This window comes from Notolabrus celidotus, chromosome 22 (genome assembly GCF_009762535.1).
Source record: "Notolabrus celidotus isolate fNotCel1 chromosome 22, fNotCel1.pri, whole genome shotgun sequence".
Lineage (NCBI taxonomy): Eukaryota > Metazoa > Chordata > Actinopteri > Labriformes > Labridae > Notolabrus > Notolabrus celidotus.
This window is the reverse complement of record NC_048293.1, coordinates 11,487,623-11,501,776: the sequence shown is the minus strand read 5'-3', so window position 1 is coordinate 11,501,776 and position 14,154 is coordinate 11,487,623. Positions and strand designations below refer to the sequence as shown.

Here is a 14,154-nt window from a genome sequence, read left to right as displayed (position 1 = left end):
CATGGAAAATGTATTCCTCACTTCAAGTGAACAGGAAGGTTCCCACTGTGGACTCCCACCCCTCAAGTGTGGGAGGGGATTCCCCTGTGGGCTAGTGAGTGGCTAGCATCTGCTCAAGTCATCTCTGAGAGCTTTCCCACATGTTCAGTTAGTAGGAGAACACGACCCCTCCACCCTGCGTTACTATTCATTGACCAGTCTGAGGAGCTGAAATCTACAAGCACCCAGTTGAAATGAGAAAATACCAGTTGGGTGGGAGTGGATTTAAAATGCTTTTGATATGAATTGTGACTGACTACAGATTATCAAAGGTCATCAGACAAAACGTGATTGAGGCTTGTGTTAGGATGCCAGGAAAATCCACGATCAAAGGTACTAGACGGCAGTATTAAACTCAAGCACTGCATAAAAATATCAATCAATAGGACTGTTGATATTAGAGCTGTAACAAAAAGGAACATTAAAATACTCCATTATTGATTGGTAATTTTTTACTGTTGAAAATGATTTTAAATGTGAACATTTCTTGTTTTTCTTTGTCTCCTAAGAAAATAAACTGAGTTTCTTTGGGCTTTGGACTCCTGGTCAGACAAAACAAGACATTTGAAGAGGCTGTCAGTGGCATAAAGGAACACATGATGGAGATTTTTTTTTTTATAGACCATGGAATTAATGAATGATTAAAAGAAAACAGTTGATAAATATTTGCTTATGAAAATGATACTTTTTAAAGTTCAAATTCATTTATGTAAGCTTAAACATCAACTTTAGTTTTGGGTTTTACTGTGTTTTCTTCACGCATGCACAGTTCATCTGACTGCCATTTGTGACAACCATAATGGTCACTTTGAGCAAAGACACACACACACACACAAAGCACTGAGGCCACTTGGTAATAGCTATGGACAAAGTGTTGGCAAGCCACTTACAGCATGTAAACACACACCAGCAGTGGTGGTGGCAGTGGTACTTACTCAGCAGACCAGTAAATAAGTAGCTAGGTAGACCGCTGCAGAATCCCACGCTCATGGAAGAACAACTACTGCACCACAAACTAGCCACCCAGTGTACAGTCAAGACTGAAGGCTCCACTATGGCCACAAACTGGGAGAACACACACTTTTATACACACACACACAGATCAGGCTGTTGTCCAACTAGACCAGCAGTGATGTCATTTACATTCAGTCATGACCCAACATTTTCCAGGGTTCTGTTCATTCATGAAGTTACCCTGTAATTAGTTGTAAAGATGCTACATGGTCAAACTACAACGTCATTTACAGTACGCTCGGACTTGTGGGCCAACCTTTCACTTTCATCAGTTCATTATTCAAAAACTCTACTCTGTACTATCCGGAAAGACGGCGATCTTTGACGATGGAAAAGACCCTGATTTATTATTTCTAATTTTCTCACTAGTAAGGGAAAAAGAAAGTTATGCTCTGAAAAAAGGACAAGATGTCCTTGGGAACAAACTCAATTCGATTGGACGTGGCTTTGAGTAGATTGGAACCAGTCGTTTTTCCACCAGCAAGAAATCTAGCATCTTAAGTCATTCCGGTTCGGTATGAAAATATACTATCCTCTATTGTTCTAGTCCTTACACCCCACTGTGGTGGAACATAACAGAGGATGTTTTCATCCACTGCTGTTTTGAGTTTGACTTAAAGGTATTTGATGTCTCTTTTTACCTCTTACTGGAGCCCCAAGAGACTCCATAATCTAGCAATGCCTTTAATCACAGTTATAAGCTCAGCATGTGAGCGTATTGTAAAAGTTTCACCACCGTAAAAAGATGAAGAGTTTGCAAAACAATAACATCAATATGAATGGTAACTGTTATTAAAAAGATGATGAAAGATTGTTTGAAGAAAATTTAATGTTAAATTAATCTTTTTTTAAATAAATACCCCCGAAGGAGATCAACCTTAAGTGACTGGAAGGCAGTTCAGATGTTGCATGAGTAAATGTCAGAGTCAGGATTATTGGAAACATCTGGAATCAACTTTATAATCCATGGCTTATAATCTTAACATTTTGCAGCCAATAAAATGGGCTTTTGAAATTGGCAAAAGTGCATCCACAATGAAAAAACATCCTGTGTTTTATTATTTTTTTGTGTTACACTCTCTATTACTGCAACCTGAACAAAAGTTTAAAGGGTCATTGCAACAATTTAACGCACAAAGTTTAGTTTTCATGTTGTGGGATGGATTTTTCAGCTTGTTGGGGATGTGTATGATGTCCTCTGAGTGTATAAGGCAGCTTAGTAAAGATTAAAAAAATAGCTTTGATGATATCATCTTTAGGGATATATCACACTGCACTAAAAGTACAACTGCCAATAACATACTATTATATTATGTGTTATAATACATGTTATTGCTATATTTAATTTTATTTGTACCTATCTACCCGTCTATCTACCCGTTTATCTACCCGTCTATCTGCCTTCCTGCCTTCCTGCCTGCCTGTCTGTCTGCCTGTCTGTCTGCCTGTCTGCCTGCCTGCCTGTCTGTCTGTCTGTCTGTCTGTCTGTCTGTCTGTCTGTCTGTCTGTCTGTCTGTCTGTCTGTCTGCCTGCCTGTCTGTCTGTCTGTCTGTCTGTCTGTCTGTCTGTCTGTCTGTCTGCCTGTCTGTCTAACTGTTTGCATTACAATTTGAGACATGGACTTCAAATGACATAAGATGTCATGGTGTTGCATTGTGGGAAATGTAGGTTTTGACCCTCACTAGGGTTTTGAAATTTTTGCATCAGTTTTAGAAATTTTACGTTCAGAAGAGTTAAATAAAATAAAACATAATCCCGGACCCTGACCAAAAACACTGGCGGGACTACACTGGCTTGAAATTCACCCAAAAACTTAAAGGAGAGTCTCTGGTCTAGATGTGCCCAGGCCCTAAGGGTTACAGATTTTACTCCTTTTGCTGGGTCAATGAGATATTAGAATTTCTCTCAAACCTCAGCTCAGGTTAGTCTCGCTAACCCATTCTCTGTGTTAAATGCCAGTGGTATGAACGCCATACATAAGTCAATAGATCACCTCTACAGTAGAAATGACTCCCTGAGATGGTTAACCGGAATCTTACGATAGGTAACATGAAACAGCTTCATGGCTTTGGCTGTTTTTTCTGTTAAAATGTAACTCAGCCTTCTCAAATGAAGCATAAAAATCAGAGACATATGAAAGGGCTTAAAACAATATCTGTGAAAGCAAATGAAAAGAATGAAAACAATTTTCTGAATGTCTCCAGATCTAAAAAGGAAAATCAGCAAGCATGTAACCACAAAGGACACAAAGTCTGTCCTATGAAAGCCTGACTTTAATAACATCACTGTGTGGTGAGCACAGCACTCCTCTCCTTAAGAATCATGCGTTGTGTTTACCTTGTGGAAGCTGCCATGGAAAACCCGCTTCACTTGCTCCTCATTAAACACGGCTTTCTGGACCTCTCCTCGGGTGTCCTTGTTGTAGAACGTGATTGTTTTGCTTGAAGCTGAAAAGAGAAGAGTCTTTGATGAATCCCTGACAGCGTGTTACGATGGGGTGGCACGCAAAGGCCAGACAGGACTATAGACAACACATGGTTGTAGAGAGAGGAGAGGGATGAAGAGAAGGCTTGAAGGGATTAGGCCTTTGCTTGTAATTATTTGCATGCATTCACCACGTGTGTAGAGCACTTTCGTAAATGATACTTGTTTGAAAATTAGGGCCTCGTTTGGTGATTAAAAAAATTAAGCCAAATACAAAACCAGGATAAGATTGAGAGCAGTGGATTTGATCTGTCATATTTCTCTCTGCATTTACATCCATTTTAAGTCAATGCATTATCTAAAAAATATTAATAACTTTCTGTGATTTAATCAAGAGTTAGAACGCAGCTCAAGTGGTTAATAAAGAGAGTACAGCTGTGTATTTGTTGGGTTAGCTACAGCAGATTCCCCCCCTCCAGCTGCGGGCCAAAACAGGATGGGAGGCTTACGGTTCATGGTGACCCCGACCTCGGGGTTGTTGTTTTTGTCGGAAATCTGCCAGATATCAAAAGGTTCAGAGGGTGTGTCGGGCAACACGCGGAAGAGCAGGATGATGGTGTAGGATGGGGGAAGACCTTCTGGATGGATCTCCCTGTTGTGTGAAAAACATATATTTGCTGAGTCATGAATCAGAAAAAAGAGACATAGCTTTTAGTTTGTCCCACAGACCTCAGATCCTGCTAATCATTGAACGTTTTTCCTCTGGCCTTGCAGAAATTGCCCTCATATTGGAACTATTTTCCATCCACTCTTCTTTGCTGCGGTTCAAAGTGTCCTCAAATTGTGCTATTTAAGTCGATGGCTGTGTCTGCTCTCACAGGCGCAAGGTTTTAAACATATTATAGAGTATGCTGGAGAGATAAAGACACTCTACAGTCCCCACTACAGGCCACTTAAATGAGGCCCTGTGAAGAGACAGAGCTCTTAACCTGGGGGTTATTCTTGTGGTCATTATACCATTATGGAACAGGTGGGAGGAAGGCCTGGTCCAGGAACTTTTTAATTCCTCCTCCAATTTATTCGGTTCCCCCTAGCAGCTCATATTGTGCAGACTGCAACAAGGAACAAGCACTAGGGAAACCCCTTTGGCTGCAGGGGAACATCATTATAAGTAATGAATGTGGGCTGGGTAGGGTTATAGTGCACAGAAGATAAGGCCAGTATGCTAGGAAAATGCATACTGAGAATCACACCTCCTCTCTTTGACACACAAACACATTGAGTCTCAGATCTTACTTGGTGGGCTGGTTTATGAAGGAGTCCTTGTGCAGCCTGTAGGCAATGTAGCTGTTGAAGGAGCCGGTTTCCATGGATATACCATTCATGCCAGCAAACGTCCGGTCAGTGATGTTGAAAGCCTCCAGCATCCTGAAGCCTGGAGGGATAAAAACAGTAGACATGATAAGACAGAATATTTATTGAAAATGGATTTTAGCATTTCAGTCATTCCACAAACTCTTTCAGGATTAGCTCATGTCTGAAGTGATGATGTACACCTACCAGGGGTCGTGAACCCATTGATGTAGATCAGAGGACAAGCTAAAACAGAAAAAAAAAGTTTGAGAGACTTTGAAAACGTAGCTTTAAGAAAGAGATTCATAATGTAAGACAGTGAGCAACATCTAGTCATATATTATGATGATGCTTTTATGATAAATCAGTGTCTGCCTTACTGGAAGTTGCAGTCTCGCAGATAAAGGTGATCAGGTTGTCTTGGATCTTGTCAAACGCATCATAGTCGTCTACAACAAACACATGTCTCTCGCTGGGCTTGCTGCCGATAAGTCTCAACTCTTTCATGTCCACATCGGCCACTCCAACCACAAACACACTGTAGCCTGCAGGAACAAAACACACACGCATAAAAAACAAAGACCATTGTTAGACTTCCAATAACCACAGGCAGTTTCATCGCTGTTTGGATTATTACAGAGTTTATAAAATCAGCCACAAACTTTGGCGCTGATGAGTGAAATCGAAGTTTGGGAGCAAAATGGGAATTCAGATAATCCGAAACAGCTCCGCTACACAAAGTATTCACTGTGCATACAACACAGACCATAACACACATGGAAATGATTTATAATTTCACACATACCAGAATGCTGCAGCTTTTCTGCACTCTTCTTTACATCATCCTGGGACCGTCCATCTGTGACCACCACCAGCACCTTGGGGACATTCCTTCTCATGCCGCTGTCTGAGGTGAAAACCTTCTCGTAGACGTGCTTCAGAGCAACGCCTGGATGGAAGAGGACAATAATGAGGCATTAAAGTGACATAAAAAAAATCATCCTCTTAAAAAAGGCAGAGAATGTGCCACTCAGACTTTTAGAAGTACCTGTCTTTGTGTTGCCTCCTCTGTAGCGCACACCCTGCAAAGCCGACAACACTATGCCCTTGTCGTGATACGTGTTCAGCTTGAACTCAGTCTTGGCCTCATCACTGAACTGGACAAATGAAACCTGAACAAAGACAAAAACAAAAAAATAGTCAAACATTTTGATACTGCATAAGGTGCACTGAGGCCTGTACGGAGGAACAAACATTAAAGAGAGTACCAAGGTTTATGCTTACCTGCATGCCTTTAGGATTGATGACATCAAAGGCTCCCGTCATGCTTTTGACAAACTGGATCACCTTGTGGAAGCTCTCATCTCCAATACTCCAGGAGCCATCAATGAGGAAGACCAGATCTGCCTTAGCACCTTTGCACACTGCAGTACAGGAATAAGGATGTTAATGAAAAGCCTGATCTCAGATGAGCCAGAAGAGTGATATTTTATCCGTGCTTGGATGAACATGCTAAAGATCTCCTCACCATCCAGAGCAGGGGGAACTGTTACTGGAGCAGGTGGGGTGGGTGGCTCAGTTGGTACCTCTGTGGGTTTGACCACTGCAAGGGGACAAAACAGAAGTTGATAAGGACAAACCATTATAAGACTGCTGTTCTCTCATACATTTGTATTACAAGCAAAGTGTCTGATATCTTACATGTCCTCTCCTTCACACTGACTCCGGGTCCCTCCAGATTGGGTGTTTGGGCAAACACTGTGGCATTGTAGAGAGTGTCAGGGGTCAAGCCATCAAAGCAGTGTGTGCTTTCTGATCCTCTGACAGTGATCTCCTGAGCCCCGCTCTTAGAGGCTTAAAGGGAAGAAAGTAAAAGAAGAAAATCCAAATTAGCGAAATTTAGGTTGGTCTAATTCATATAAATGTTTATAATGTGTAATCTATTCAAGAACCTACTGTCAAAAGGGTTGACTTTGAGTCTGTAAGAGGTGGCAGCTCTGTGAGGGGCCCATCTGAGGCAGAAGGAGTCATAGCCGACATTGTAGGTGGTCAGGTCTGTCACGTTCAGGTACACTAAAGAGAAGCATTGGACTCAGTACGTAATGTTCTTTCACAACTTCATCTGGCAGTCAAGACTACAAACATCCAATTCATTCCATGCACATGAACCTGTCAATCAAAAATCAAAAGCACAATCAACGTACATGTAGTGCCTTGTCCAATCAGAGGTGAACTGAGGCCTGTGTTGTACTGTGCCAGCACCTGCAGGTCATAAGTGGTTCCAGGTTTCAGGTTATTCAGCTGGTGTGAAGTCACATCTCCAACCATCACCTCCAAAGACTCATCAGTGCCTGAAAGGAGACATCACTGTTAAATAGCGTGTAACTTGAGAGAGGATAGACTTTAAACACGGTACTTTTTCAATACCAGTGCTGTTTCATTTAACATATTCATACCCTCTGGCTTGTAAATGAGCTTGTATCCATTGACTCTGGATGGGGCTGCGTCCCAGGAAACCCTAAAGCGTGTGTACCACTCGTCAGACACGCGAAGATTCCTTGGGCCAAGCATACCCACTGTGTGAGACAAGACAGGACAGCACAGTCAACAAATTATGCGCTTCAATGCAAAGGGAATGAATTCCAGTGTACTCAGTGTCTGTCGGCAGGGTAATTATTTTATTATGGCATATTTCAGCTTTTGGATTCAGATGAATACATCTTAAATGTCATCATCAAGATGATAAATTCAGCCACATTAGAGAAAATTGGAAAAAAAGGAAGCTGCCTTAAGGAATGGAGTGTGATTATGATATGTAATAGGTTTCTTTTGTTGAGGAAACTAAATTAGGCAAGGCAGGGGCCAGAACTGCAGGCATGAGATTTCCCTCTCTGGAGTACAGCCAGTTCATAATTCTCTGGCAGAGACTCTTGGTTCTTTTGGCCATGTTGAAAAGTCAGCTATTTCACTTATTTCACTTTTCCTGCATTGATTGAGGATCTCAATCAATTGAGGATTGAGGATCTCAATCAATGCATTATGCAGTATGCAGCGCTGCAATATTGTCTTTGCACACGACTTTAGTGTATTTAGTTTCAGGTCCTATATTGATAAGAGCAATAAAAATTAATTCATGGATTGCCGTGGCTTGTACCTGTGCGCCCATCTCCTTCTAGCTCTCCTCCTGGTCCATCACCATAGATGGCAGTCACTTTGATATTATAGGGAGTGTCTGGATCCAGGTTCTGCAGGACCACATTGTTTCTGTTTCCTGGTACTGTAGTCTACATGACAAGTCACACAAAGAAAAATGGTTAAAAAAGCTGAGGAAAAAGAGCAAATGAAGGGAAACATTTGTGTGAATAGATGATCTAAAACAATTTAATGATATGGAAATCCATGAATACTCACAAATTCCTCAATGGGGTCTCCTGTGGTCTGTGCGTAGGTGATGCGGTACTGCACGACAGGACCTTCAGCGTGTTCCCAGCTCACAGAGAGTGTGGTGGTGGTGGGGTCATATACTTGCATGTTCCTTGGGCCACTGCGGGGCACTGAGCAAGGAAGAAGAAGTCAGATTTCTTAGCTGTGCATTAAAAACATGTCGCAATGTCATTGTGTTGCCCTTCAGTGTGATGAACAGCTATAACAGATCTGCTCAAAGCAAGATACATAAGTCCATGAAGACTGTTTTGCGTTTCAATGATTGTCTTAAAACACACTAGTCCAGGTACTTACATGTTGTCCCAGCGTCACTGACAACGGGTCCCTCGCCATCACTGTACAGAGCAACAACTCCAACATTGTATGGAGTGTCTGAGAGCAGCTGCTGCAGCATGGTTGTAGTGGTGGTCCCTGGTACCAACACCTGAGCGGAAAATATCAAGAATCAACACATATGGAGTTGAAGCATAAACAGAATGAAGACCTAAGCTGGTCACAGTGATTGGAAAATCAGGGACTGTGCTGTTTTGTGATGTTAAAAATGATAATTTAGCCAACAGCCTCTCCTGGTACAGATGTTATTGTGAAATTAGTTGTTGTTGCTTATTTTGTTTGTTGTTATTGATTCCCCCATCTGGGTCTCAGACCAAAATTAATCATCATCATAAAAACATTGGTTAACAACATTTAAGTTATTCTGTTCTTCATAGCTCTATCTTTGAACAAACACAAATTCAATTAAACAATATTTAAAAACAGCCTTTATTTTAACTTTCTGTCATAAAATGAGATTGCTTTTTTGTTTTTGATCTAAGAGCCTCTGTTGCAATCTTTAAAACTATAAACCCAGTATTAGGAATTCTCAGAATTGAGTCTAATTTAAATCTTCTTCTTTGAAAACTTCAATACTGTTAAATCTGAATACAGTTAAATGCAGAAATCGGATCATTCACTCTTGGGGCTTTCTTCAAAAGTTTTTTGTTTGCTTGTTTTCAAAATCAAAAACTTTACAGTTGTCTAAATCATGCTTGCCATCGCATTTCGAATGGCCAAATTTGTTGCTGATATCTGTCAACAGGGTGAGTATCAGCTGATACCAATACTCAGCCCATATATTGGTTCACCCTAAACAACAGAAAATGTGTTTATTTCTTAAAAACTTCAGCAGTAGTAAAAAGGACTAACTGATTCTTATCCCTTGCCCAAAGCATACACAAACAAACCTTATCCTCCCCTCTGACAGCTGATTGTGTTGTACACTGCCTCTAACACCTTCTCCACACTTAACAACCTGTTACTGTCAGCAGTAAGTGAAAAGAAGAGCCGGATAACCCCTTTGAAGTTTGACAGCCGGCACCGCAGTTTAACCCAGTCTGACAGCAACGACAGCTGATTACATAGGGGCCAACCTCCCCCCTTACTCTCTCTTTCTGTAATGGTTATTTAGAAAGAGGGAGGTAAGTGTTCCTGGAGGGTTCTAACCCCGTCATAACCTCTTTCACTGGGTGAAGAATGTGAGTGTTGCACAAGCGTCAACCTCCGGTCTCAAACTATGAAGCCCATGCGGAAGTGTTATAAACTGCAATTCATCGAGAATCCGCTTGAGGCTGGCTGCAGAAACACCGGAAACCACATAGACATGAATGGGAAACAGACGATCTTTGCAGCATTAATAAACATGTTTACAGCCTGGTTCAAAAAACGGCTTGGCCCTACGTAGCTATTTTCTCTAACGGCACATACTGTACGGAGGTGAATTTTTTTCTAACGCTGTGGTTCAGAAGATATTAAGATTCTGAGTTTTTGCCGAAATAAGGACATGACTGACTTGACTCCCGGTCGGGAACATAGCTGTTGGCTAAGAGTCTCAAACTCCGCCCCTTTACGTCACACTCTGCCTGGTTGAGTTCCGCATTTCCAATATGGCTGCCGCCGTTGATTGGCTTCAAAACAGCTCTCAGGAACAGATGGGTGACGTCACGGATACTACGTCCATATTTTATACAGTCTATGGTGTTACACAGGCAAATGGGTTGGTGAATTTGATCGCTGTCTCTTAATGTCAGGTGATTCAATACTTCAGGTCTGTCTCAGTGCATCACTGGCATCCTGCTCTATTCTTTTCCAGTCAAAAAAAGTGTTTGAGAGTCTTGGAATCAAAATATTATCACAGGCGACACCAGTAAAGCTGGTAATTCGTCCTACAAATCTCCAGCTGGTGTTAAATTTGACGGTGCTGGCGGAAAAGACCACAGTGCTGCTGACGCAGAACATTGGATCCAGCCACGGAAAGACATCCTGAGCTCGCCATAAATGTGCTCAGGAACAGGAATAACGGCAGAGTGCACCTCTCAATCAGTAAACTAGAATGTGCCTAATTCTTAGCAGCCCGTGTTTTTTAATGTCCCAGAGAAGAAACCATCCTTTATGGTGCAGTCTTTCAAGCAGATGCTGGAGAGGGCTCAGGGTGAGATGTCTTGTGACACTTCAAAAGGTGATTGTGGATTCTTTAAACCACCCAGAAATCTTTTGCATGTGAGACTGTGGGCACACTGATGCCAGATGCTACATATCGTGCCAAGAGCAGAAGCTACACTTGAAGAATTTCTGCTTTAATGAACACAGTTGTGGTTTGAAACCTTTCGCAGTATGTGGAAGAGAAGAACTCAGCTGTCAGTAACTGCACACATGCATGCATTAAAAAACACTCACATGGACCATTTGGTGAACAGACTAATGTTTTCATTCTAAACTGAAGAATGAGGCTGTTACTGTTACTGATTAGCAGTGCTAAATCAATTTAGAGGTACTTCTGGTGCTGTTGTGCTCCTATGTAAATACTTTTTTAAATCCATATGTGCCATACTACACTTCTTCCCACACGGTGAATGGAAACTCACCGACTCAGAGGGCTTGGCGCCAGTCAGAGGAGCATAGACCACCCGGTACTGCTGGACTGGACCTGTGGCAGCCTCCCAGCGAACGTTTAGAGTGTTGGTAGTCGGGTTGAAAACTTGGATGTTCCTAACAGGGAGACGCTCCACTGCCGAGTCAGGAATGTGGTTTGGTGAGAGTGTGATGATAGGTAGAGACAAAGATAAGAAAGTAAAAGGTTAGGGTGAGGGTCAGGGCGAGGTAATTCAAAAAGAATGATGGGAAGAAGAGTGTCCAGAGTACACAGTGTTGAGAGAATGGGGTTAAAGGGCGACCATTCAAGCGTTTTGTACAGAATGGGAAGACAGATGTAGAAAAAAGGCAGAGGAGACAAAAACAAAGATCTAGCTGATGTCAGGTGCTGACAAGTAAATAGGGAATAGACAAGGGTCAGAAAATTAGAGGTTAAAACCATCAATTAAGCAACAAAAACAGCAACCCTGAAAGCTCTAGACAAACACGTGTAGTATATTCCTGTTGGTATTTATTTTTAAGTACTTTTCAAGTTTTGCCTTCTGTAGTTTTATAGGTTGTTTAAATGACACATCTTACAATGTCCTTACTCATGGTATTGACATTCTCCTTTTGTCTTATTCAACGTAACATGGTCCAGACTAGCTTTAAGGACAAAGAGGCCCAAAGACTACATGAGAACATTTCAATAAAATCAAAACAAAGCTGCCCAGCAACCAACAGAGACACGTTTAAGACATTATTTAACAATTCTGCTATCACCAGGACACTTCCTGTCAGTGCCCTAAAGGTTAATGAAAAGGATATACAAGGCGTACGTGTAGCCTTGTGTGAAGCTCAGCTTCTTAAAAAACCAAAGCAGATGTTTGGAGGCTTTGTGCCGCTCCCCATAATAACCCCATAAATGTAGGGGGAAAAACACAGTGGGCTAAACACACTGGCTTGAACATAGTGAGCAAGCTTCCGTAGTTTAAAGTTTCACACACCAAAGCCTTTTGCCGAGGAAGCTGCTTTGAATTTTAAGGCTCAATTAACAGTCAGTGACTAGCAGGAAAGCAAGCTCAAATAGAGAAAGGTTCTTCCTTCAATTGTAAGAACAGGGGGGAATAAATGAGCGACTGCAGTTTGACCGGAGATGACACCATCTTCTACAGAGGCAACCATGTTGCATAGTTGTTGGGTTTTGTAGCTGAAATACTGTACATACTGTATAAAAGTTGGGTTAACGTGTCTAGGAAAAAGCCACAGAACATGAGTGTCCAGTGGTACAAAAAGGAAAATCTGGGTAACAGTGGCAGGAATGGAGCGTGACCTTAGCCAAGTGAGTTGAGAGCCATAAAACATATAATGCTCTCCATTCATTTCTAACCCCCCTTCTGTTTCTTTTTCCCAAAGGAGAGCCAATTACTCAATAAATCCCCTCCCCCCCATTCCCCAGACCCACCATTATCCTGACCACTACCCTTCATTCCAACCAATAAATGGACAATATTACGGTAAAGACAGAGGAGACACCATTATAATCCTGCCAGCCCTGAGGAATTCCTTCCTACGCAATCACTCCACAAAATGCTGACTCACTTTCAGCAGAGATTGGTGGTTTGAAATTGTGGGAGAAACTGAAAAGTCTGTGTTCTTTGATGAAGTTCAAACTAAGCTGACAGAGCTGAAAACGGTGACTTTTTGGTTGTGTTTTCAGTTACATTTGTTGCATGTATGGCGTAAATTATGTGTCCTTTTATGTAACTCTTGAGAGGCACATGGCACTTGATCATTTGGGTTTAGCTTACAGGAGTTTGGAAGTTATTTTTAAACAAATCAGTCATAAATGACCACTTCATTCAAGGCTCCTGACAGACAGAAACCACAAGCCAAGAACTAAGGCCAATCAGTTCACTCTGGACAGGCATGAATTGATTTCTAAGTAGGGAAAAAAAATCCCCTGGTCGTCATACAGTATGTCATTGCCTGAGTTCCTTTTCCCAGTTTGCATGAGCTATTCTAAACCTTAAAAGTGCTCTTTCAAGGATGTTAGGTTTTATCCCTAAACATCTCTGTATGAATCACCATTGTAATTTGTGACCTTTAGTGACTGCTTGCATGCAGTTCTTACATGTTTTGCCATTCTCAGACAGGCGTAGGCCCTCTCCAGCAGGGTAGACAGGAACCACAGATACAGTGTAGACAGTATCAGACTGCAGGTTCTTCAGCACACTGTTGGTGGTGCTGCCTGATACCTGGGCCTGGACAGAAGGTAAAACAAAACATGCTTCACTTTGTGGTCTGGACAGTGTGCAGAAGGCCTAAATGTGGCTGTATAAAGGGACAACATTTAACATTTAAGTTAATGTGCTCTCTACTCTGTTTTCAGCTTACCATCTCTTCTTTTCCTCCAGCTGCAGGAACATAGAAGATCCTGTACTGACGTACATTGCCTTCAGCAGGTTCCCACTGAACATTCAGGGTGCTTGTAGTGGGGTCAGTGACACGCAGGTTTCTAACACCACCCAAAGGCTCTGGGATGTGATGAAGAAATAATAAGTTAATACTGCACATTTACCAAAAATAAACTTTAAACACAAAAATCTTCACTCATTTATTACAGGTGTAACTCATCATCTTGAATCTCCATAAGTAAGTGACAACTTACTTGTCTTTCCAACACCTTCCAGCTCCATGCTGACTCCTCTGGCGTAGACCGCCACCACGTTGATGGAGTATTCAGTGTCAGGGGTCAGCTTGGGAAGCAGGACAGTGGTCTTCTTTCCTCCAACCTGGGTCTATATAGCATAAACGAACGTTAGCTTTCTTATCATGTATCATCTGCAAAAATAATCATGACATTTACAAAATAATGTGTATTATAAGTCGGCATTTTTTATATAGATGCAACATCTTCGGGGGCGGCAGTGGCTCAGTCTATAGGGACTTGGCTTGGGAACCAGAGGGTCACCGGTTCAAGTCCCGGCATGG

General features: G+C 41.9%; 1 protein-coding gene across 1 annotated transcript in view; it reads right to left on the bottom strand.

Annotated features, from left to right (window-relative positions):
- col12a1a (collagen, type XII, alpha 1a) overlaps positions 1 to 14,154 on the bottom strand; it is a 56,555-nt gene that overhangs the window by 11,967 nt on the left and 30,434 nt on the right. The window contains exons 32-51 of the mRNA XM_034675256.1: positions 13,832 to 13,961; positions 13,558 to 13,697; positions 13,295 to 13,424; positions 11,175 to 11,317; positions 8,569 to 8,698; positions 8,242 to 8,384; positions 7,985 to 8,114; positions 7,287 to 7,406; positions 7,035 to 7,181; positions 6,787 to 6,903; positions 6,532 to 6,684; positions 6,359 to 6,433; positions 6,115 to 6,254; positions 5,879 to 6,002; positions 5,636 to 5,779; positions 5,211 to 5,375; positions 5,038 to 5,076; positions 4,774 to 4,912; positions 3,987 to 4,129; positions 3,391 to 3,500 (exon numbers count right to left, since the gene is read on the bottom strand). Of these exons, the coding sequence (XP_034531147.1) occupies positions 3,391 to 3,500; positions 3,987 to 4,129; positions 4,774 to 4,912; positions 5,038 to 5,076; positions 5,211 to 5,375; positions 5,636 to 5,779; positions 5,879 to 6,002; positions 6,115 to 6,254; positions 6,359 to 6,433; positions 6,532 to 6,684; positions 6,787 to 6,903; positions 7,035 to 7,181; positions 7,287 to 7,406; positions 7,985 to 8,114; positions 8,242 to 8,384; positions 8,569 to 8,698; positions 11,175 to 11,317; positions 13,295 to 13,424; positions 13,558 to 13,697; positions 13,832 to 13,961 (2,562 nt within the window). The remainder of the gene's footprint in view (positions 1 to 3,390; positions 3,501 to 3,986; positions 4,130 to 4,773; positions 4,913 to 5,037; positions 5,077 to 5,210; positions 5,376 to 5,635; positions 5,780 to 5,878; positions 6,003 to 6,114; positions 6,255 to 6,358; positions 6,434 to 6,531; positions 6,685 to 6,786; positions 6,904 to 7,034; positions 7,182 to 7,286; positions 7,407 to 7,984; positions 8,115 to 8,241; positions 8,385 to 8,568; positions 8,699 to 11,174; positions 11,318 to 13,294; positions 13,425 to 13,557; positions 13,698 to 13,831; positions 13,962 to 14,154) is intronic.